This window comes from Ursus arctos, unplaced genomic scaffold (genome assembly GCF_023065955.2).
Source record: "Ursus arctos isolate Adak ecotype North America unplaced genomic scaffold, UrsArc2.0 scaffold_11, whole genome shotgun sequence".
Lineage (NCBI taxonomy): Eukaryota > Metazoa > Chordata > Mammalia > Carnivora > Ursidae > Ursus > Ursus arctos.
The window spans coordinates 46,307,116-46,332,370 of record NW_026622775.1 but is presented as its reverse complement, the minus strand read 5'-3'; the positions used below and the strand labels follow the sequence as shown (position 1 = coordinate 46,332,370).

The 25,255-nt window shown below is 39.9% G+C and overlaps 1 protein-coding gene across 6 annotated transcripts in view; it reads right to left on the bottom strand.

The window, feature by feature from the left end:
- The window catches only part of FNIP2 (folliculin interacting protein 2), a 132,628-nt gene that overhangs the window by 65,134 nt on the left and 42,239 nt on the right, over positions 1-25,255 (bottom strand). For all 6 annotated transcript variants that reach the window (XM_026499566.4, XM_026499567.4, XM_044384400.3 and 3 more), the window contains exon 2: positions 2,498-2,624. In XM_026499566.4, the coding sequence (XP_026355351.3) occupies positions 2,498-2,624 (127 nt within the window). The remainder of the gene's footprint in view (positions 1-2,497; positions 2,625-25,255) is intronic.

The following is a 25,255-nucleotide window of genomic DNA, read 5'->3' as shown; positions in this document are numbered from 1 at the left end:
AAATTTCACCAGGCAAACAGAACGAAGTAAGAAAGCAAAATTACTGGGGCGCCTGGGTGGCACAGCGGTTAGGCGTCTGCCTTCGGCTCAGGGCGTGATCCTGGCGTTCTGGGATCGAGCCCCACATCGGGCTCCTCTGCTGGAAGCCTGCTTCTTCCTCTCCCACTCCCCCTGCTTGTGTTCCCTCTCTCACTGGCTGTCTCTGTCAAATAAATAAATAAAATCTTTAAAAAAAAAAAAAGAAAAGAAAGCAAAATTACTAATCTGGAAAGTCTGAGTTAGTATTTTTAATGACACACCTTCTCCAGCACTCCTTCAAAGGTAACAGGAGAGAAAATCATGAGGTCGAAGTTGTGAAAGATGAACCAAAACTTGGAAATAGGAGCTCCTGTGAATTATACATCATGTGATGGAAACGTGGCATCTAAAGGTTAGGAGTAATAGTAGAGTATCTACTAGATATTCCCTAAATAGAGTTCACTGCTAATTTTATGACAGTGACATAGAGGCATAAACATACACCTTTATTAATTTTGCCCTTCCCCCTACACCGAAATGTATTACTCCCTACAGAAGCATCCTGTGCCACTATGATAAGTTGTTTCTATTCTGTCGGAGTCTTACTTGCTTTTTTGTGTGCAGCTTTTGCTTGGAAAAACATGAATGCAACTGCAGCTTATCTAATCTCCAGTGTGACAGTCACATTGGTGGTCTAATGCAAATGCCGGCAGTCATGTGCTTGACACAAACTCATGACGTTTTGTGCTTGCCAAGGGAGTGGGGGGCTGAAAATGGGAAAAGACTGTAAGGAAAACACACACTGTGCTGGTCCCTAAGAGCCACTCCAGCAGCAACAGCACTCAAAGTCATTCTTGGTTATTCTGGGTATCGGGCACCTCTTCAACACCCTGTTTAGATCTAGCTGTTACTTAATACCACTTAAACCAGAAACACAGCCCCTCAGAGAGCCTAAAGTGACACTAACTCTGCACCTGCCTCACAGAATGCTCGACCCTCTGGCTGGGGTACAACATACTGAGCAGTCTATAATTGGAGATAACACCTGCTACGGTGAATAGAGCACTGTCTATTTTTTTTGTTTTTGGACTCTTTGTAGCCTTGGGAAAGTGACAAACCTCTCTGGACTAGCTGCCTTTTCGATTAAATGAGTACTTCCAGACTCTAGGGTTATCACTGCTCCAATATACCAAAATTCCAGTTCCTTTTGAAAACCAGTGAGAATTTTTTCCCTCCACCTGTTACCACCATTAGGAGCCTTAGTGATGGTGTGCGGGCATTCCAACTAAACGACGGGTACAAGGCCTTCAGGGAAACAGGAAACGATGTGGAAAATCAAGGGGAAACCATGTCCTGTCCACCAAAGGGTCAAGTGCTGGCTCACCTAAACTTTAATACAAATCTACTATTAAAGCCTACACGTGAATCACCTGGGAGATCCCTCCCCCACCCCCATCCCCAACCTAACAAGCCCAACAACTACTGTAATGATTAGCTACCTGGCAGACTTCCACTTTAAAGCACTATGGAATCTACCCAGCTAAACTGCCTTTAACCAAATACTTCCTTCCTGCAGAAATGATCTTTATCAAAAGCAGGAAAAGAGCCCCTTGGCCCTGATGAACAAAGACCGTGAAATAAACTATTCATTTACTTAGCTACACATTCTATGAACTGCCAGAATTTGGTCAGTATAGATAACAAGGTATTGAACACGAAAAGAATGAAAAGTCTAAAGGTGACAACTTAGAGGTACCCTGGGCTGATGTAAGACTCAGGGAGGACTGGACTCTACGCCTCACCTGGACATGTGACCTTACCTTTCCTGTTCTGGCTCCCAGGGATCAAGGGCTGTTATGTCCTCACTTTACCCATCCCAGACCCCCCACGCCCCACCACCAGAACGCCATCACCACCATCCTGTTCTCCACTAAAAACAGGAAATAAATAAAGATTCCTTGGTCAGATGGGTTTGAGAACTACTCCCTTTTGAAGATGAAAGTGTATGTTAGCATACCGAAGCCCTATGGTAAGGAAAGCTATTTAATTTTGTTTAACCTACTGTAATGTAATACTTCTTATTATCTATAAGAAATACTAGACAGAATGATCTATTAACTTCCCTTCAGGCTAACACTTTATGAATTTGAGTTCTCAGTTTTCCTATCACACAGCACATGTTTGGCATCCAAATCATACCGAATTGCAACTCCCCAGCAAATTTACCTCTAGTAATATTTACAGTACACTACTGAGCATCTGTCATGATTCCTTGCTAACAGTTTCACCTGTGTATATTAATAAGAATACAAATGCAGCAGGGCGGGGTGGCGGAGAGCCTTTGTTTATGTTTCTTCTGAACCATTAATGATACTGTACAATACAGCCCAAAGAGAAGATTATGAATTAATAAACGATTGCTCAGAGAAGTGGTTAACAGCACAAATAAAAAAGATGAAAGCAAATCTGCATTTCATACCTGAGTTGCCACCTCTTCAATCTTGTGAACCGCTTTAGAATCAAATAAGACTTGTCTGCCCCTCCTTTCACAGTCCTGGTAAACTATCAGGCGGATCTCATTCAAGTCAAACTCCGAACATGACCAACTGTGGATTAAAAAGGGAAAAAGAAGTTATGTTATCCACAACACTTGGAATGATCATGGAGAGCTAAGTTTCCTAGCCAATGAACCTATGTGCATCAGAAGGCCACAAGAGGGCAGAGATTATGACCCCGTCACACCCAGGGGCAGACAGCCTTGTCTGCGGGATCAAATGGGCCATACAAATATTGCCAAATGTCCGTGACAAAGGTTGGGAAGACTGCTGTAAATAATAAATCACTGGAGAGAAAGTGTCTCCTTCCAAAGCCGCTCTGGGCAAAGATAGCAACCAAAAATCACAAGGATGTGTAGAGAAAGCTAAATTTGGATGCCTGCATTCTGGGGATGGCACACCTGATGTACAGGAGTGTTCAAGCTTCTGTGTCACTGGCCGGGAACCATTTGGAGCAAGTGAGTGGGGCCTTCTTTCCTCCTCTCCCATCCACCAAGGCTCAGGTAAAACTGAGTGGAATTACATATCCTAAAATTTAGAATTTTCCTCTATTATAGCTAGCTCTGATGCAGAAGTTTTGAAAACCAAGTGCAGGGGCTCCTGGGTGGCTCTGTTGGTGAAGCATCTGCCCTCAGCTCGGGTCATGATCCCAGGGTCCTGGATCACACCCCGCATCGCGCTTCCTGCTTCTCCCTCTATCCCTTCCCCATGCACACGCTCTCTCAAATTAATAAAATCTTAAAAAAAACCAAGTGCATCACTGCAGAGAATCTGAATTGCTAACAGTTAACAATCAGCAATACAGAAGCATGGCTTATTCCTGTTAAAAAGAAAACCACAAGCCCAAAATGGTGTCACTTATGCCAAGTCACCAAACCAGGATTGAACACCTAACTTAACAGTTTCAACCTCCCCTAGAAATACAGTCTTAACCAGTCAAGAATTTTCTGACCAACGTGAGGTAATCTGTCACTTGGGCCTTCTCCAGGCCTAAAAGGAGATGAGGTAATGTGCATGATAAGACCCCTGTCCTTCCCCCTACGGGAAAATGACCAAGCCTCAAACAATCCTTTCTTTTCTTTTGCTATTAACTCCTTGCTCCGTCCTCCTTCCTGTAAAATCCGTCCATTCTGTACAAGTCCTCAGAGCACTCCTCTACTTACTGGATGGGACGCCACCCCATTCACGAATTGCTTAATAGAGCCAATTAGAACTTCAAATTTACTTGGTTAAATTTTTGTCCTTTAACATTCCTAAACAAACCAAAAGTTGCTGGGATAAAACTGCTCTAAACACAAGTTTGTTCTTGAGTAATGAATGAAATGAGAATGCAAGAACTACAAAAAAGGTAATCATTTAAAATGCACTGCTTTGGGGCGCCTGGCTGGCTCAGTTGATAAAGTCTGCGACTCTTGATCTCCAGGTCGTGAGTTCAGGCCCCATGATGGGCACAGAGCTTACTTTTAGAAAATTTAAAAAATGAGTAAATATAAAACGCAGTGCTTTGGATATTTTCAGTTATTAGTCTGTTAATCCATTCAACACATATTTGAGTGCCTACTACGATTCAGGTGCTGTGGTCCTGATGCTACGTATTCAGCAGTTAACTAAACAGACCTGGCTCCTGCCCTCACAGAGAACGTGGTTTAGTGGGGAATACTGAGCTAATAATGATATGAATGTGTAACTACAGACTGTCGCAAGGGCAAAAAGGAAAAGTAAAGGAGTCTCATATTTTTAGATCTGAGGAGCAGGGAAGTCCCGAAGGATTTAAGGAAGTGAAGCAGGCATCTGGCTGGCTCAGTTAGTAGAACACCTGACTGTTGATCTTGGGGTCTTGAGTTCAAGCTGCATATTGGGTGTCTTACTTAGTAAGAAAACAAAACAAACAAACAAACAAAAAACAGAGGATTTAAGAAAGTAACATTTAGGGGCGCCTGAGTAGCGCAGTCGTTAAGCGTCTGCCTTCGGCTCAGGGCGTGATCCCGGCGTTCCGGGATCGAGTCCCACATCGGGCTCCTCGGCTGGGAGCCTGCTTCTTCCTCTCCCACTCCACCTGCTGTGTTCCCTCTCTCGCTGGCTGTCTCTCTGTCACATAAATAAAATAAAATCTTTAAAAAAAAAAAAAAAAAGAAAGTAACATTTAAACAGGGCTTGAGAGGGGAGCCTGGGTGGCTCAGTAGTTAAGCATCTGCCTTTGGCTCAGGTCATGATCCCGGGGTTGTGGGATTGAGCCCTACATTGGGCTCCCTGCTCAGTGGAAGTCTGCTTCTCTCTCCCTCTGCCTGCTGCTCTCCCTGCTTGTGCTAATATATAAATAAAATCTTTAAAAAAAAAAAAAAGCCAAACTGATACAGTGTCTGGTAGCCAACCACAAATTGTGCATTTTGGCTTTTTCCTTTTTCAGGCAGTGGAAGTTAATATTGAATATATTCTTTCAAGGTAGCAGATTAGTTTTCTTAAATCCCAGTACCGAAAAATATAAAGTTCTGGTTGTATCTTCTTTTAACAACCTATGTTCTAAACTACTATGTCCAGCCTTGCTCCTGATTTTGATAACAACATGGCAAGTTTATTTTGGAAATCATTTTCTTCTCAGTCCAGAGGTAGTCTGTGATCCAGGCCTGGCCAATCAGACCCCCAGCTAGGCTGTGAAAGCCAGTCCCCAAACTCAGTTTGCTCGGCTGGCAAATGATGGTGCCTGTTTTTTTGCCATTATGAGGTGAGAGCCTCTCTCTGAAAACAAAGTCAACGTGGAGCAGAGCAGAGGTGAGCAATGGAGTGAGATGGATTCTTGTTGGCAATCGAAGCCAGCTGCTTCTGAGTGAGCACTACTCCTGCAGTTAGTTTTCTGTCACAACCCCAAAAGTCCTGACGACTGTGCCCCAAACCACTAAATTTTAAAATCACACAAAGTCAGTAATCATACCCTCTGTGGGGTGCCTGGATGGCTCAGTCAGCAGAGCATGCGACTCTTGATCTTGGGGTTGTTAAGTTCAAGCACTACACTGGGTGTAGAGATTACTTAAAAAAAAATCTTCAAAAAAATAGCTTCCAAAATTATTAAAACATAGTACACAGGCTAAAGTTACTGAAACTGAGAAAGCAAAGAGTGTTTAATTGTCTTTTTTCTTGTTCAACCTATTTTGCCCCAACAATTACACTTTGCCAAAATAGCTTTATAATTTATGAAGCAAGTTGTTCAATCCTTTTCTTTTTTTGAGGAGTAATCACGACTCAAATATCAAACTGAGGACAGCCTGACTAGAAGAGCTGAGATTTAATAGTGATCATACCACCTTATTAAATGTTTCATGCTATTTTTCAATTCTGAAAGAATGGAAATAAAAGCTGTGGAAGGGAAAAGTACATATGTTGGATTGTCCAACTTTCTGACCCAAATACCTTAAAAAGGTATGTTTTATAAAATATAAGGCAAACTCCACTCTCTTTCCATATGAATATTATCTTATTTAGTATGTAATCAAATTCTCGTCAGCTGTCATTACTAATATTAGTAGAGGAAATCACAGTTGAATAATCTGACAATGAAAATACAGGCAGGACAAAGGAGATACAACTGAGTGCTTCAGAGAAAGGCAGGCCTGGGATCAAATCTCAGCTCTGCTTCCCACTGGTGTGCAGCCTTGGGCAAATCCCCCCAAGCAGCACTCGTGGGGCCTGGTGTGAAGAATAAAGGAGATAATCTGTGGAAATCTCCCAGCGCACTGTCAGCTTTTTCCCCTACCATCCTCCATATACAGAACTTGGGTTAGTCATCATCACATGCCACATGTATCTTCTGCATGTCCGCATTCCCTTCAACACTCAACCAAAAGTTATTGTGGGGCTTCTGTGAGTACCAACCATGGTTCCTGGTGTTTTACTGAGGGTAACTCTGCATGACTCAAAGAGGTATGAAAAAATAAGCCTTGGGCTTTTGCCTTAAGATATCTATTTGAAAGATGTTTATTCTCATCAGAACATTTCTTTGCCTTGGTTGAAGGCAAGGATAGAACGCTGGTCTCTTGTATCATCTGTCTACTCTATGGTCACAGCTGTCTGACTGGAGGCAAAACAAAATAAGATGGTTTATCTACCTTTTCTTACTGTAAAATTTAAACAAAAGGACTTAGATGGACCCTTTTCAGTTTTAAGATTCCATGATGCTAAGATAAGCCAGGAACTGAAACCAGATCTTATTTTTGGAACTACTCAAGAGCAGTAAGAAAGTGACCAAAGTCTAAATTACTTACCTGAAAGGTGACAAGCAATAAATGAGTTAAGCATAGAAAACAGAATTCTCTTTAAAATAAATATAACCCACCTGAAACTAATGATGTACTATATGTTGGGTAACTGAATTTAAATTAAAAAATGTAAAAAAAAATAAAATACACATAACCATGTGTTGTGCATTGAATCCTGTCCCTCAATTTCTCTCAATTCCTAATTCCCAGTACCTGTGAATATGACTTGTTTGGAAACAGGGTCTTCGCAGATGTAATCAAGTTAAAATGAAATGATATTAGATTAGGATGGACTTTAATCTAATGACTAGTGTCCTCATAAGAAGAGGGAAATTTGGACACAGACACAGAGGGAGGTGATGACAGACAGATCGTGGAGTTACACTGCTACAAGCCAAGGAAAGACAAAGAAGGCTGGCACTTGGGGATACAATAAATAAGAACTGGGTAAGTCCATACTCTCAAGGAACTTAAAATCTAGAAGACACAATTATACAGGAAACTACATGAAAATAAAAGGGCAAGGCAGAATATAGAAAGCAAGAGGGAAAAAAAAAAAACAGGAAAAAATTCCCAGAAGCAGCAATATTTGAACCAATGAATTAGGAAGGACGGCAAGGATTCCATGTAAACAGGGGAGTCAATCATTGCAGAATAAGGGCATGGCACAGACACAAAAAATCAAATGATACAAAGCCGAAGTGTTCATTGGTTGGATTATGTTTATGGCAGAAGAATTACACAGGAAATGAGGCTGGAAAGACAGTTTAGGACTACTTGTGGCGAGCCCTGAATGCTATCCCAGGGAATGAAACTGTTTGAGAAAACCATTTTCAGAGCAAACAGAATGGTGGTAGTGGGGTGCCTGGGTGGCTCAGTCGTTAAGCGTCTGCCTTTGGCTCAGGGCGTGATCCCCGTGTTCTGGGATGAGCCCCGCATCGGGCTCCTCCGCTGGGAGCCTGCTTCTTCCTCTCCCACTCCCCCTGCATGTGTTCCCTCTCTCGCTGGCTGTCTCTCTCTCTCAAATAAATAAATAAAATCTTAAAAAAAAAAAAAAAAAAAGAATGGTAGTAGTGACTTGCATACCCAGGGTTTCAAGGAGTCATGGCTAATAAGGATGAGAGAAGTAGTTGTAGGATTTGCAACATCCTCCAAGACCAGTTGGAGGAGTCAGGCTAGAAGTGGGTGGGCTCAAGTATGCCCATGTGAAACATGATCTATGAAAGATGAATGCTTCAAATTTTTTTCCCTCTTGCTCTCACACAAGGAAATAACCCTATATATTCAAAAACAAGCTCAAAAGAAGAGTTAACAGGGCAGTCTTGTGATCCAAGAATGTGGATGTTTTAAGAGTCAGATATGATAGGGAACTTTAAATGGTCCAAGAAAAAGTAAAATTAAACAAAACAAAACCAAGAATAACAAGCACAACAGAAAGTGGCCATATTATCCATTTAACAAGTAGCTCCTGCATGCCTACTGTATGCCAAGCATCAGCACTGGGATACAGGAATGAACAAATCATAATTCCCGCTCTATGAAACTTACTATATTTATGATGATATTTACTCTTAAACCCTATTCTGTGTCCTTTTTTCTACCAACTCTCACCACCCCTCTTTCACAAAAAGTTTCTAAAAACAGAAACGCTTTCAAAAGGTTTGCTCAAGAATAGTGAGGAAGACCTAATGACTCTTACCTAAAAATATATGAAGACTAGGGATGGAGAAAAGGGGAAAAATTGCACTTGAGAGGGCCATTAGAGTTCACCCTGTCAGCACAAACGTACATTATTTCCCACTCAGTAACAAGCTATTTAAGAAAAAATTATGTAAATAGATGGCAGTAACAAATTTGGATTCCTTTTTTTTGGGGGGGGGGTCTGGGTTAGTACTCTCAGGAAGAGAGGAAACAGGAAAAGTAATCTGCAAATCAGTTGACGTTCCTATTTTATACTGTAAAAGTCTTTGTGCACAACTTGCCAAGTTCAGTTTCAGAGTTACTCATAAAAATTTACCACTGAATTACTGTTCTGTGGTCAAGAGTATAATAAAAAAGTATTTAAAGATTCCAATTCTTATCAGAAGCTTTAATAGATGAAGCTAGCCTAAAGATATAATTTAAAAAACGATTCCAAATAAATGTATCCCACTGTTATTTTACCAAAAGAAATTTCTATTGGCTATTAGCTGCAACTTTGTCTTTAAGAAAGTAGATGATGTGTAAATTTGACTCCTTTTGCAGAAGAATACAAGAATGAATCCTTATTATCAGCAGCATAGCACAGAAAGAGCACTTGGAAGTAACATGAGCCTCAAAGCACACTCCTGCATTGACTCCTTTCACACACTTTTAGGACCTGGCTTGACCCAGTACCATGAAAGATACGAGGAACAGAAATTACCTAGATCCAGGTCCTACCTCAAAAGGCTTACAACTTGATATGGGAAGGCCAACATACAAACACTTAAGTAAACTACACTGTCACAGATACTGAGATTAATGTCCATGTGGCTTATAGAACTTAAAGGATGAAGAGGTAAAGCCCACATTGTAGGGGTAAGGGATGGATGAAAGTCACAGAGGCTGTGATGCTTGGGACGTGAATTGGTATTCACCAGGATAAACAGAACTTTTAACTCTAGCTCTACCACTTTTAGCCCAGGTGACTTTAGGAAAGCACTTATCCAGGGCTCACTTTCCCAAACTGTATCTGCCTTATCTGTCTCACAAGGTTGTTGGGAAAAACAGAGACTAAGTATGAAAGTACTCTTAAACCTGCAAAGCATAAGTCAGAGGTAAGTAAGTTCAGACACACAACTCTTTCACCGAGATCTTTGGGGCCAGGTGTTTAAGAATTCGGAATTTTTTATATTTTAGAAGGTGCTCATACCATATGTTATGTGGGGCTCCATGTATAACCAAATCCCAAAATAATACAAATTAGTATTACGCCAGGCCAAGTTATGGATATTTATGCGAGTGGATTAGACAGGAACTATGCATAGCCTCACAATAGTTCAGGTTCATTCCAAGAATCTTTTCAGAGATTTTAGGATTTTAGAACTGTAGGATACAAGATTGTTGACCAATGTAATGCTTACTATGTCTTACGGAAGGTCAAAAGACTGGAGTAAGTAACATTAAGTCCACCAACATTATCCCAGATACAACCAATCCCTAACAAAGATGACCATCAAAGTTTATGTGTAAGTAGGTGGTAACTCAGAACTCATTTCTCCCTCCCACTGAAACAATACTATAAATGGTTGCAAGGGTCACGAGATAAACCACCTAAGTCTTTATGTGTTCACACAGCAATAACAAAACATTATGAGTCATAAAATAGCCTGAGGTTTGGGTACCATGTACTGTGAACTATGAAGTACAGAGGAGGAAAAGACAGAATTCCCTCCTTTTCTTCCTGAGTTCAGGGTCATGTCAAGTAAAACTGTGAAATAGGTAAAGTTCATGTATGGCCTCATGGGACCATCACAGACCCCCTACTGCCCTAGGGGCCCCGTGGTATTGACAAAACCACAGAGCACTGCACTGGGCGTCAGAATGCCTGAGTTCTAGGCAGGATCGATGGCCTAATCCTGGTCACACTTCTTCATCTCATAGTCCAGTGTTTCTTCCTCTATAAAAATGATGGGTCAGGGCTAAATTCACCCCTCAAGGTCTCATCCTTCCAACTCTCACACACAAGAATTCCAAATCATCTATAAAGTACACACAGTGTGATTTAGAACAGATGACCCCAGCCAGGTATGTAGAAAAGCCACCATAATGAATTAATCCACATTACTGCACAGCATCCTTTAACCCTTCTAGATATACTCTATACTTTGACAAACATGCTTCTAACACATCTTTAATCAACAGAACTTTCAAAAGATGCTAACAAAATCTGCAGAGGAAAAGTACAAGTTCTTTTGAGGCAAGAGGGACTCTTGAGGGGACAGGTGACTATGCCACTATGCCAACTAGGATTCCACCCCGGCCAGATTTTGTTGTTATTATTAATAGGTTTTTCCCTCTCTCCCCTTAAAAACTCACGGAATCTCTAAATATGGCCCATATTTTCCAAAATAGTTCCTTTAATTCATGTTCTTTTCTGGTATCTTTAAACTAGAAGCTATCAGTACTTTCAAAAAAAAAAAAAGTAGGGGGCGGGGAGTGCCTGGCTGGCTCACTTGCAAAAGCATGCAACTTTGGATCTCAGGATCATGAGTCTTAGTCCCACGTTGGGTACAGAGATTAGTTTTAAAAAAACAAATAAAAAAAACCACTAAACTTTGCTGTTCATCTCTATGCATGCTTTAATTCAATATTCATGAGCTAATTCATCCATACACATGTCAGCATAACCAAAATGGTCAACATTCATTACTGTATTTCAGGATTACTGAAATGCACAATGGCCCTGCTGAAAGCTAACTTGCAAAAACATGATTTCATATCTTCTCCTGAAAGTAAGGTTTTCCTACCCACCCAGGGAAATTATATACTAATAACAGATAAATATTTAAGACATTGGCTTGTATATTAATTCCAGATCCATTTAAACTGTACACAAATAAGGTAATAATTCTATTTTCCTAGAGGTTTCCCAAGGTCAAAAGCATGGTTCTCTCTGTAAGGTTTTTTGTTTGCAAAATGAGAAAGCCAGGATCAATATAAACTGTACCAATCTTTGGTTGTAAAATATTAGCTCTAAAAGAAACAGGTGTGGGCGAGCACGTGGGGGAGTGCTCAGAGCATAGCACTGTAGGGTCGGGCCATGGGGCAGAGGCAAGAACCAAAATAAGGGGGGAAAAAAGACAGACATGGGTACAAACACACATACTTACTCTTTGACCCAGCAATTCCACTTGTAGGAATTAATCCTACAGATCAGTTTGCAGGGGTTCAAAATGATTATGTACAAAAAGGTATTTACTGTTTGGAATGGCAAAGGACTGGAAACTGTCAACACAAGATTGTTAAATTATGGGGTCCATCCATACAATGGAGTAATGTACTACAGATATAACAACAAATGAGGAAGAGGAAGATCATTATGTAATTATATCATAAGCCAAGACATCACTTAGGAAGAAGTACAAAATACTGTGCATAGAATGCTACCATATGTATTTAAAAAAAAAAAAAAAGAAAAATGGAGAAAAAATTCTGGATCTTACTATATATGCATAGACTATCTCTAGAAAGATAAATAATGGTTAGGCTGGTTGTGTTTAGAACTATCTTTTTAGATTTATTCATTTATTTTTAAAGAGTGAGTGCGCATGTGCTCCGTGCCAGAGGAAAGGCAGAGGGAGAGAATCTCTAGCAGACTCCCTGCTGAGCACAGAGCCCAATGCTGGGCTTGATCCCATTACCCTGATTTCATGACCTAAGCCAAACCAAGAGTTCGATGCTCAACTGACAGAGCCACCCAGGCGCCCCCAGAATTATTTAATACATATCTGTCAAAACAGCACAGCGTGTAGACTCTGGAGCCAGGCAGCCTGAGTTCAATTCCTCACTCTGCCTCTTTCTAGTCATGTAACTTCCTTGTTCCTCAGTATCTCATTTGCAAAATGGGGAGAGTAAGTCCTACTTCATAAGTGTTGGAGGATTAATGCAGAGACAGGCACACAGTAAGTGTGCTGTAAGTACTAAAACTTTGTACCTTTTGAATATTTAACCATATGACTGTACTATCTCTTGAAAAATTAAAAATAAATTACGAAACTGAGGGATACAAAAAGAACATGCTATTTTTTTTACCCATCAAATATTCTATTATTGCCTTAAGACAAACAACCTTAATTACCGTTTGCTTTAAAAAGCTTCTTGGTAGCTGAAGCATGAGGCAGTGGGTGAACTCCTACAGGGAAACCACCTTAATAAATTCAAGGCATTTAGATTCAGTTTCAAATATGAAGTTTGGCCTTAGACAATGACATTTATTGAGCTTTCTTGTCAGCATTCATATACCACATTTTCCTGCCCTTCTTCATCCCCTGCCCCTCCCAAGGACAGAAAAAGTTTCTCTCTAAAAAAGTTATCCCTGTTCTCATTTATTAAACCTATTTATGGCCTTTATTACTGTTGTAGTACTACCTCAAACTGCTTTCTACCATATTAAATAACTGCCCTTTTATTACTGCATAATCTCATAGAGCCTAGAGATACTACTTCGAGAAAGTCTAATGTTTGGATATAGGGGGAAGACCAGTGATCAGAGCCACAAAGCACAGATACAAATAACTGCCTAACATTTTAGAGTTTGCCGAATACTTTATAGAATTCACCCGAGCTAACCCTCACAAATGTCCTGTGAGAGCCTTATTAATTACATATTTTATATAGAAATTAGGGGACTATTAAAAAGTTATAACCAGTAAGTGGCAAAAACAAGACTCAAACCAATGTTTCCTGATTCCGAATTCTGTGCTCTTCCAACTCTGTGATACTATCACCTTCGTATCAGTAGCAAACTAGTCAGGGTAACAGCCTCTATGCTCCAGAACATCCCTCTGCATTTCTTTCTGAGCTATAAAAACCCGTTACACTTGAAAAATAAGAAAACTAGTGATATAATGTAAAGACCGAAAAGCAGAACACAGAACTACATATACAGTATGAATGACCCAATTATGTAAAAAAAAAAAAAAAAAAAACCTGTTATCAAAGCTTTCTAAAAAGTTTACCAAAAATTAGTAGCTCATATCACAGACAAAAGATTAATCTCTCTAATATATAAAGGACCAGAAATCAATGAAGTTAAAGACTTGCAAACCAATGGAAAACTGGGCAATGGATACAGCTAGTTCACAGAAAATATTAAGATGATTTTTAAACAGGAAAAGATGTTAAACCTCTCTCTTAGAGAAAAGCAAATTAAAATCATACACCTATCAGATTGGTGAAATTCTGTAAGTTAAGACACCCTACTTGATTAAGACAAGTAGAGACATAAAATGGTATGACTACATGGGGAGGGTAATTCATCATAGCTGTAAGAATTACAAGTATTTGTAACCTTGGACCCACCAATCCGACTTCTGGAACTAAGCAGATATAAACATGTGATTGCAGCATGTTTGCTAAGAGCAGAAGCCTGGACAAGTGGAGAAGACACTGGTAGTGGCAAATTGTATCACTTATGCTAAATTCACACAACAAAACAGCAAGCAGCTATCGCAGAGTGTGTGCAAGGATGACAGCAAACCTGTAAGATCTCCAGATGATACTGAAGTCCAAACAGCAAAGAGCAGATTCCTGTGTATAACATGCTATCTTTTGTGTAAGAGGGAAGAATACATATTCGTATTTACTTATTTCTACACAAACGAAATATTTAAAAATTTAGTTTATATATATTGAATTTTAAAAAGTAGAAAAAGGGACAAAAGTTCTGACTTCTGAAAGCAAAACTCACAAGAATATTCTGCTCTCCCAGGTAAAGAGCGAGATTAGTTTATCAAAAGTGGTTGTTCTTCCATTAGTTCTAAAATTAATTTCTAGATCTTATAGTCCACTCCTGTCCACACAGAGGCATGGGGATGAAGCAGACAAAACAATGCCCAGCACCTCCTAGGCTTGGTTTTTAAATGTATGGCCCAGGTAGTTGATAAATTTTCCTGAAAATGCTCTCCTTCGGTGGGTGGGGAAGAAAAGCTTTTCAAAAGGCAACACTGGACTGCTGTCCTAGAGAGAGAGAGACTGGCAGTCTGGGAGTCCATAGTTGAGGTAAGATGCTGTTGGAGGCCAGAACATTTATTAATGCACAAAAAGGCAAGTTGGTGGCCACAGGCCCTTGCGGGGGGGGGGGGGCTGAAGCCAAGGTTAGGCTTCACATGCTGCCATGCCTGCCACGTGACGGTGAGGACGTGGGAAAGTTCTGAGCAATGGCAGCCAACAGGGCCGGAGAAAGGGCTCCTGTGGCTTTCTCACCCACCTGTACCAGGTGGACACCTGTGACCTCTGTCTATTGCTCCTGGAATCCAAAGTATGATTTCTGCATCCAAAACACAGTCCACATAAAAACATGTACAGGAATATTTATGCAGAATTATTCATGATAGCCAAAAGGTGGGGGGGGGAACCACATGTCTATCACTGGATAAATAAAACGTGGCACATCCATACAACAGAATATTATTTGTCAATAGAAAGGAATAAAGTACTAATACATGCTAGAACATGGGTGAACCCTGAAAGCATCATAAGTGAAAGAAGTCAATCACAAAGAATTATATGTTGTATGATTCCATTTATAGAAAATGTCCCGAATAGGCAAAGGTAGAGACAGATGGTAAATTACAGTAAAATCTTGTGTGGGGTGTGTTCTGGAGTCATGAAAATGTTCTGAAGTGAACTGTGGTGATGACTGCACAATTCTGTGAGTACGCTAAAATCCACCGAAGTATATACACAGTTTAGATGAGTAGATTGTGTGGTATGTGAATGACATTTCCACAAAGCTGTTTCAAAAGAAAACAAGATACATTTTCTGTACACCAACACCATCACCCCCCACAACCCCACCCAAGGATGATGAGTGGTGGGAACATGCATGCACTGCTGTTGGGAAAGGAGTTGAGGCAATTACTTCGGAGAATATCTAGTAAAATCCAATATTCATATATCCTAAAACTTAACAATTCCTCCTAATAATTCCACTCCACCCAATGGAAATCCATGGAGATAGCAGAAAAAGACAACTGTAATACTATTCACTGCAACACTGTTTATAATAATAATAATCTGCAAAAAAAATTAAAATGTTCATCAATAGACCAATAGGTAAATTGCAGCATGCCATAATGAATTTAGAATTACTAAACTAGAACTACATGAATACAAATAGGTCTCAAAAACACATATATAAACATATATAATATATGCTTCAAAATAATATGTACAGTATGATATTTGTTCTATAATGTTAAATATGTTAAATACTATTAAGTATTATTTATCAATACATCATGGCCATAAAGTAATAATATGCAGAGGCAAATATTCAGAATATGGTTACCTCTGGAAGGAAGAGAGGGAAAAGACTGGGCCCAGTAAGGGTTATGCAGGAAGCAACATCTGTTCCCCTAGTGTTTTAGATTTTTTTGTTTTTAATTATATATGTGAAGCAAAAGTGGCAAAATGTTAAGATTTAAGAAAACTGGGTTGTGGGTACACATATGGTTATTATAAGATGTTCTGCATTTTCTGTATGGTTGAAGTATTTCATAAGAAAATGAAAATGTAATCCCTCTGAGGTTCTTCAAAAATTAAAAATAGAACTACCCTATGGTCCAAGAATCGCACTACTGAGTATTTGCCCCAAAATTACAAAAAAAAAAAAAAAAAACTTCAAAGGGATACATGCACCCCTATGTTTATTGCAGCATTATAACTACGGAAGCAGCCAAAGTGTCCACTGATAGAGGAATGGATAAAGAAGATGTGGTGTATACATACAATTGAGTATTACTCAGCCATAAAAAAGAATGAAATCTTGCCATGTGCAACAGCATACTAGGGAGTATAATGCTGACTGAAATAAGTCAATCAGAGAAAGACAAATACCATATGATCTAACTCATATGTGGAATTTAAGAAACAAAACAAACTAGCAAAGAAAAAAAAAGGGGGGGAGAGAGACAGACAAACCAAGGAACAGACTCTTAACTCTAGAGAACAAACTGATGGTTACCAGAGGGGAGGGGGGTAGTGGGACAGGGGAAGCAGGGGACGGCCATTAAAGAGTACACTTATCATGATGAAAAATAAAAGTAAGTGGTTAAATTGAGGAGGAAAAAAAAAAGAAGAAGAAGAAGAGAAATGATGCTGGCATAGACTAGGTTGTAATAGCGGAGGCGGTAAGAAGTAACCAGATTCTGCGTAGCATTTGAGGGCAGAGCCAGTTGGAGTTGCTATGGATTGGGTACAGTGTGTAAGGAAGAAAAAAGTAAATAATAAAAAAAAGATGAGTCCCATAACTAGGACCATCAAGTGGAGAAGGCTGCAGGTGAGGCAAGTGGTTAGATATACAAATCTGGAGGTCAGGGAAAAAGTCTGGGCTGGAGTTATAAATGTGGGAGCTGTTGGAATACATGTGGTATTTAAAGCCAAAGGCTGAATGAGATCACTAAGGAAGTGAATGTGGGTAGAAAAGAGGTCCAAGGACTGAGCCTTCAAGCACGGCAACATTAACAGGTCGGGAGAAAAAGAGGACTCAGCAAAGGAGATCAAAATGGCGTAATCAGGAACCGGGAGAATGCTGGAGTAAAAAAAAGAAAATGCTAAATGGATTTTTAAATGAGACAAAGAGGATTTGCAAAAAAACTAGTGAAACTGATTACCTAAAGGGCATGGGGAAAAATAAAGAGGTGGGAACAATATATTTCAAACATATATTTCTATTGTTGAACCAAGTGAATGCATTATCTCTGAAGACATATAGACAAAACACTTTTTTAAATGTTAAGGAAAAAAACCTGCATTCATACCCTTTAAGAGGTGATTCAACCTACAGATGCTCAAGCTGTCTTCGGCTCGGGTCATGGTCCTGAGTCCTGGGATGGAGCCTTGTGTCGGGCTCCCTGCTCAGCGGGGAATCTGCTTCCCACTCTCCCTCTCTCTCTCTGTGCCCGCTCTCTCTCTTCCCCCCCCTTCTTAAATCAATCAATCAATAAATCTTTAAAAAAAAAAAAAAAGGTGATTCAACCTAATAAAGACATTAGAGCTGGGAGTGTCTCTGTACCTTGGCTTCAGGTTTCCAAGTAGTGTAACACTTAGCGTAACAATCCCAATTAGTATGACACAATCCCAATTAGTGTAACACTCCTGTCTTCACCCCCACCTGCTCCTTCCCAGGGAAAGAAGAATGATTTCTGATTGATAAATTTTCCTTTTTCCTTTGGTATGTATCTGCCTGCAGAGCACACACAAGCTAATCTGATCCTCAACTACTCAACATCAAGTTTTATAGGGGTGAACCCGTATGTGGCAAGGCTTGTATGTGCCCTAGGCTGCTTATGACAAGGTGTGTGAACAGGTCTAATTCTGAGGTTATTTAGGCAGCTCCTTGTTGTTACACACACTAACCATTTTCCATATGTAGATATATTTTGGTTTCTATCTATCTGACCAATTTCTATCTTTCAATTTTCAGATTCTATTGGGGAAGGAAAAAGGGTCTCCCTCAAATTTCCTACAAGGAAAATTATCTCCCAAGGAGATGTCAGAAATATGAACAAAAATAGGTTTCTTTCTATGCATTGTTAGCAGTCAAAAAACTGGAAACCTAAACATCCACTAGCAGAACATATCCTACGTTTTTGAAGACATCCACTTAAGAACATACTATGAAGTCATTAAAATTTGTTCTTGAAAACATTTTAATAACATGGGGAAGATGTTATACTGAATAAAAACGCAGATTATGTAACTTGATATATATAACGTTATCCAGTTAATATAATACAGCTTATATCCATGTACCAAAAAAGGACTGCACAAGGGGCACCTGGGTGGCTCAGCTTCTGACTCTTGATTTCAGCTCCTGTCAAGTCATAGGGGTTATGAGTTTCAGCTTCTGACTCTTGATTTCAGCTCCTGTCAAGTCATAGGGGTTATGAGTTTGGGCTCCAAGCTCATCAGGGAGTCTGCTTGAGAATCTCTCCCTCTCCCTCTGCCCCTCCCCTCACTCACGTGCTCACTCCCTCTCTAAAGAAATAAATAAGATCTTAAAAAAAAAAGGACTGCAAGAAAATAAAAGTATTAGTAGCAAAATTTGTGTGATAGCATTATGAGTAATTTGAATTTTCATTTTTATATTTGCTTGCATCTTCCAAAAGTTATATAATAAAATTGTATCATTTTGATAATCAGAAAAAAATATTTAAGGAAAATCTTCAATTTTAAGTTTAGTAACAATATAAAAGAAAAAGATGGAGGAATTTAAAAACAAAAGGGGAGGGGTGCCTGGGTGGCTCAGTCATTTAAGCATCTATATTCGGCTCAGGTCATGATCCCAGGGTCCTGGGATCAAGCCCCACATCAGGCTCCCTGCTCAGCGGGGAGCCTGCTTCTCCCTCTCCCACTCCCCCTGCTGGTGTTCCCTCTCTCACTGTATTTCTCTCTGTCAAATACATAAAATCTTAAAAAAAAAAAAAAAAAAAAAAAAAAAGGAAAAGGAAAAGGGGAGGGGTTGTCTGGCTGGCTCAGTTGGAAGAACATGTGACTCTTGATCTCCGGTTGTTAGTTCAAGCCCCATGTTGGGTGCAGAGATTACTTAAATAAATAAAAAAATTTTAAAAACCAAATAAGATAAATAAAAAGAAAAGGGGAAAGTAGCTAGCTTGACATAAATGCAGTCATGCTCTGGAAAATACACCTGTTAAGATAGTTTTAAAAATATTTCATATGCCAGCAATCAACAAGTGGAATTTAAAATTAAAAACATAATACCATTTATATTAGCACACTCCCCCGAAAAAGAAATTCTTTGGTATAAATCTAACAAAATATATACAATATCTATATGAGGAAAACTATAAAACTCTGATAAAAGAAATCAAAGAACTAAATAAATGGAGAGATATTCCACGGTCATGGATAGGAAGACTCAAGATGCCAGTTCTTCCCAAATTGATCTATAGATTCAATACAATCCCAATCAAAATTCCAGCAAGTTATTCTGTGGATATAAACAAATTCATTCTAAAGTTTATATGTGGAGGCAAAGTACCCAGAATAGCCAACACCATATTGAAGGACAAGAGCCAAGCCAGGAGACTACAACTACCCAACTTCAAGACTTTCTATAAAATTACAGGAACCAATAATACAGGATGGTCTGATGAAAGAAGAGACAAATAGATGAATAGAAAAGAGTAGAGAGCCCAGAAACAGATTCACACAATTACAGTCAACTGATCTTTGACTGAAAAAAGCATAGGTAATACAATGGAGAAAAGACAGCCTTTCCACAAACGGTGCTGGAACAGATGGACACCCACATTATTAATTTTGACACAGACCTTAAATCCTTCACAAAAATGTAACTCAAAATGAATCACAGACCTACATGTAAAATGAAATGTAAAATGAAAAACTATAAAACTCCTAGAAGATTGCATAGGAGAAAAACCTAGATGACTATAGGCATGGTGACGACAACCAAAGCACAAGTCATTAAATAACTGATAACCTGGACTTTATTAAAATTTAAAACTTCTCAACTGTGAAGGACAAAAACAAAAAAATGGGAAGATAAGCCACAGATTGGGAGAAAATATTTGCAAAAGACATATCTGATAGAGGCCTGTTATCCAAAATATAGTAAGAACTCATAAAACTCAGTAACAGGAAAATGAACAATCCAATTAAAAAATAGGCAGAGATCTGAAGAGATGCCCTATAAAAAAGACATATAGATGGCAGATAAACATATCAATGATGCTTCATATCATGTATCATTAGAGAAATACAAATTAAGACAATAGTGAGAGACCACTACACTATTAGAGTGCCCAAATCCAGAACACCAACAAAACCAAATACTGACAAGCGTATGGAATAACATGTCATTCACTGCTGGTGGGAATGCAAAATGGTACAACCACTTTGGAAGTATGGTGGTTTCTTTCTTTTTTTTAAGATTTTATTTATTTGACAGAGAGAGACAGCGAAGAGAGGGAACACAAGCAAGAGGAGTGTGAGATGGAGAAGCAGACTCCCCGCAGAGGAGGGAGCCCGAGGCGGGGCTCGATCCCAGTACCCTGGAATCATGACCTGAGCCAAAGGCAGACACTTAACGGCTGAGCCACCCAGGCACCCCAGTATGGTGGTTTCTTACAAAACTTAAACTTTTACCTTACAATGCAACAATCACACTCCTTGATGTTTACCCAAAGGAGTAAAACTTATGTCCACACAAAAACCCACACAGAGATGTTTACAGCAGCTTTATTCATAATTGTCAAACTTGGAAGCAACCAAAATGTCCTTCAGGAGGTGAATGGATAGATAAATGGTGCTACACCCGGACAATGGAATTCTATTCAGCAGTAAAGAGAAATGAGCTATCAAGCCATGAAAAGACAAGGAGGAAGCTTTGATGCATATTACTAAGTGAAAAAGCAGCCAATCTAAAAAGGCTACAGACTGCGTGATTGCAACCCAATGACATTCTAGAAAAGGCAAAACTATGGAGACAGTAAAAAGATAAGTGGTTGCCAGGGGTGAGGGAAAGATGAATAGGCAGAACAAGAGGATTTTTAGGGCAGTGAAATTAATCTGTATTGATACTATAATGATGGGTACATTTCATTACACATTTGTCAAAACCCACAGGTGTATAACACCAGAGTGAACCTTAATGTAAACTATGGTGTGGAGTGATAATGATGTCTCAGTGTAGGTTTGTCAACTGTAACAAATGTACCACTCTCATGCAGGATACTGATAGTTGGGGAGGCTGTGCAGTGTGATGAGTACAAAAACTCTCTGTTCTTGCTGCCAATTTTGATGTGAACCTAAAGCCGCCCTAAAAAATAAAGTCTATTTAAAAGGAAAAAAGTTTTTCAATTGTCCAGGGAACTTTTAAAATATAGGAACTTTCAGTAATAAGCACTAGTTTTTAAAGTTTGTGATAGGATTATTCTCTGAAGATCATTTTGGTCTGTTATAGTCTGCTAGAGAATGTCCTGTGAAGATGAAAACCAAGGACATTATTTGAGGCTTTGGATATGGCTATCAAAAGTCTCTGTCCCTGTTCAGCTGAGTTATAGGCTGTCTCCCCTCAGCTTGTCCACTCAGCTGGAAAGGAGAAGGTCAGCCCTCATATGCTGCTCTACAGAATGAGCCCACACCTTTCATATGGTCTGTTCTTCTCGTAACAGTTCTCACTAAGGTGTCACTGCCTTGAGAGAACAATGCTTAGATACAAAGAAATGAGGTTCTAATAATAGGAATTGTTGTTATCAAGCAAGGGCCAATGGGAGAGAGATTAGGGAGCAGACAACCTCCCACCTGCCTCTCATATCGCCCTGCACAGCTGCTAGCCCTATCTAGCAGCCCACCTTAGGCCCGTTCACATTCCCCTGGAAGGACAATTTACTTTCTGAATCCAAATCATTTTTGCCCCTAGGCAATACTTTGCTTTTTAGGGTGCGCAGCAAGCATGATCCTGCCTTGGGATCTCTATCCTTACTAGTCCCTCTGTTGAGAATATACTTCCTCAAATATCCATATGGTTTGCTCCCTCACATGGGAAAGATTACCACTGACATAGTTCTGGCTCCATTGACTACCCAAGGTCTTCACATTTCTCTAACATCCCTGTTACTCATGGGTCACTGACAGATAATCAGAATGTCAGAGCTGGAAGGGACCTCAGACACCACCTATCTGATGGTTCCCAGACTTGACTCATCATTAGAATTACCCCAGAAGTTCTGTGTATTCGTTCGTTTTTTAATCAACAAAACTTCACAGGCTCCACTTCCACAAATTCGGTCAAGTGGATCTGAAACGGAGCTCAGGAAGCTACATTTTTTAAACCAGTTTACATATTTGACATCACTGACATTAATCTACCACTTCTATTTTTTTTTTTAATATTTTACTTATTTATTTGAGACAGAGAGAGAGAGAGCACATTGGGGAAGAGGATCAGTGGGAAAGGGAGAAGCAGACTCTCTGCTGAGCAGGGAGCCCGATGTGGGGCTCCATCCCAGGACCCTGAGATCATGACCTGAGCCAAAGGCAGATGCTTAACTGATTGAGCCACCCAGGCACCCCCATTTCTATTATTTTTTTGTAGAAGAGAAAATAGAAGCACAGAGGTATGAGGTGATGTTCCCAAAGACAAAGTGAGTTCAAGGCAGAGATAAACCCTCAGATCCTAAGATCAGGATCGAGAAGGTCCCCAGATCAAAGATGCTTCCACTGTATCTGGTACTACAGTCTAGATTCTCCCATGTTAGAGTTAGATTTTTTTTAAAAATTAGTAAGTGAAAAAACTAGCTAAGCATTACTAAATTTTTTCTCTTTTGCGTTTGGGTAGGGTGGGGCATGCAAGTGAAAAGAAAGGGCCCATCAAAAAAGGACAGCATTTCAATTCACATCTGTTCTATAAGGCCCTGAGAGCAGCTTGCAATTTTTTTTAACCTTTCTAACCTAGTTAAGAGGAGGATTAAACCCTTCAAGATACAAACACTGATGGATGGACACGTGTCTCATATCCAATAACCCATATAACCTTGGGATCCCATAAAAGGGGAAGAAAACTGCCAGGAACCTTGGTGTTTCTAGAGCCCACAGACTGGATACCCTTTGGTGAAAAAAAATTTTTTTTTTTTTTAAGATTTTACTTATTTATTTGTCAGGGAGAGAGAGAGAGAGAGAGCACAAGCATAAGCAGGGGGTGCGGCAGGAAGAGGGAGAAGCAGGCTCCCCCACTGAGCAAAGAGCCTGATGCAGGACCTGATGCCAGGATCCTGGGATCATGACCTGAGCCAAAAGCAGCCACTTAACCAACTGAGCCACCAGGCGGGAGTCTCCCCTTTGGTGAATTTTGATGGGGAGTTTAATTATAATCTTAGATTGGTCACAGGTTACTCCTCTCACCAATTCCCACCAGGGCTTGCTACATCATTACTCAGCAGTTATTCAGCTTTTGTTACTATAACAATAAAAGCATAAGGCTAAGCCACAGCCTGAATCACAACAGGAGTCATAACAGAAGAACCAGGAATCATGGACCTGTGTAGCCGCCATGTTCCAGCTCAGCATACAGCTGAGTGGGATTCAAGGGAAAAAGGCTTCAGAAGCTGCCCAATGACTTGGCCTCCAGACCCTGGAGCTGGAGTATCTTCATCTTCTGTCTGAAACACAGTCATTCTGGACATAATTAGTTATGGTAACTAATAACAAGGACTTTACCCTTTAGGTCATCAACACTTAGCAAAATAAGCCCTAGACGGACGTTACATGAGTTGTCTCTCTACATGAAGCAGGTTCACACTTCCTTCAAAACCCCTCTATACACAGGGGCTTTAGCAGGGGCACCTGGGTGGCTCGGTTGGTTAAGGGTCTGCCTTTGGCTCAAGTCACAATCCCAGGGTTCTGGGATTGAGCCTCACATAGGGCTCCACGCTCAGCCGGGGGAGCCTGTTTCTCCCTCTCCCCCCTGCTTGTGCTCTCTTGCACGCACTAATAAATAAATAAAATCTTAAAAAAAAAAAAAAAAAAAAAAACCCTTTATACCAAGACTGCTCTGATTCATTCCCAAGAAGAGATGTGGCCTCAGAGGGAAAAGATGAATGTTTTTTAAAACCTAAATCAGACATAACTTTGCAGCAATACCAAGTTACCACTACATTCCTTCATTCATTCACTCATTCTCAAATTACATCTCTGAATCCCAACCATCAGCCAGTGGAAATAAACTCTTAGCGAGTCAACAAAAATTCCTCCTGGCACATAAAATCAGTGAAAAGGGAAGGAATGCAGAAAGGGCAGAAGAACTTGTGACAGCAATACTCGATGCGTCTGAAAGAGTCACACCCAGCAATTTCAACCTCTCTGTGAAGCTTGTTGCAAAGCACAAGACCATCAGCTGACTAGGGTTTGGTTTTTTGTTTTTTTTTTTTTTTTTTCTCTACCCACTTCATTCAACCTGTCCAACAGCTACATTTTCTACATAGTATCAAAGCAGAATAGTTTTCACAGTGTTTCTAAGTAAAGAACACAATGAAAAACACTCTCCCCCCTTCCCTACAACCTGCATTAGACTTCAGCCCTTTCTCACCAAATTCTTCAGAATAGAATGCTTTGGTCTGTTGCCTTAGCATATCTCTCTCTCAATCTGTGACTATCTTTGTATTTCCTACTCAGTCATTCTAACTGCTATAAATAAAGACTGGTAGTAAAATCGCAGTAGGCTTATCTCTGTGAAGCAGTTAACTAGGGGCAAGAAAATAAACCTTCGTTTCTGTACTTCTTTTCTTGTTGAGCAATTACCACAAACAATCTAAGCTTCTTTCTTTTCTGATAGAATTGGTTCATCCGAATTGTAGACGAGTCGGATATATGCACTCATTAATTCTTCAGCCCTTCCTAGCCTGGTGATTCTAAAGCAGTACAAAGAGTCTCTGTTGAATCTAAATTCCAAGATATAAAACTTACAGCACCATTGACTCTGAAGTGCTTTGTTTCAGTTCCTCTTCTGTGTGGGTAGCGTATATTTCTCAAGACAAGGTTATGTCAAATTTTCTCTTGCCATCTGAGAAACAATGATTCGCTGATAAGCTTGGCAAATAATCCCAGATTTCTCACATGAACAGCCCTATGGTTATCTAATTTGCTGGCAAAGTGAGAAAAATCAAGTCATTAACAGCTTTGCCATGGTTGGTATCTTAAGGAAGA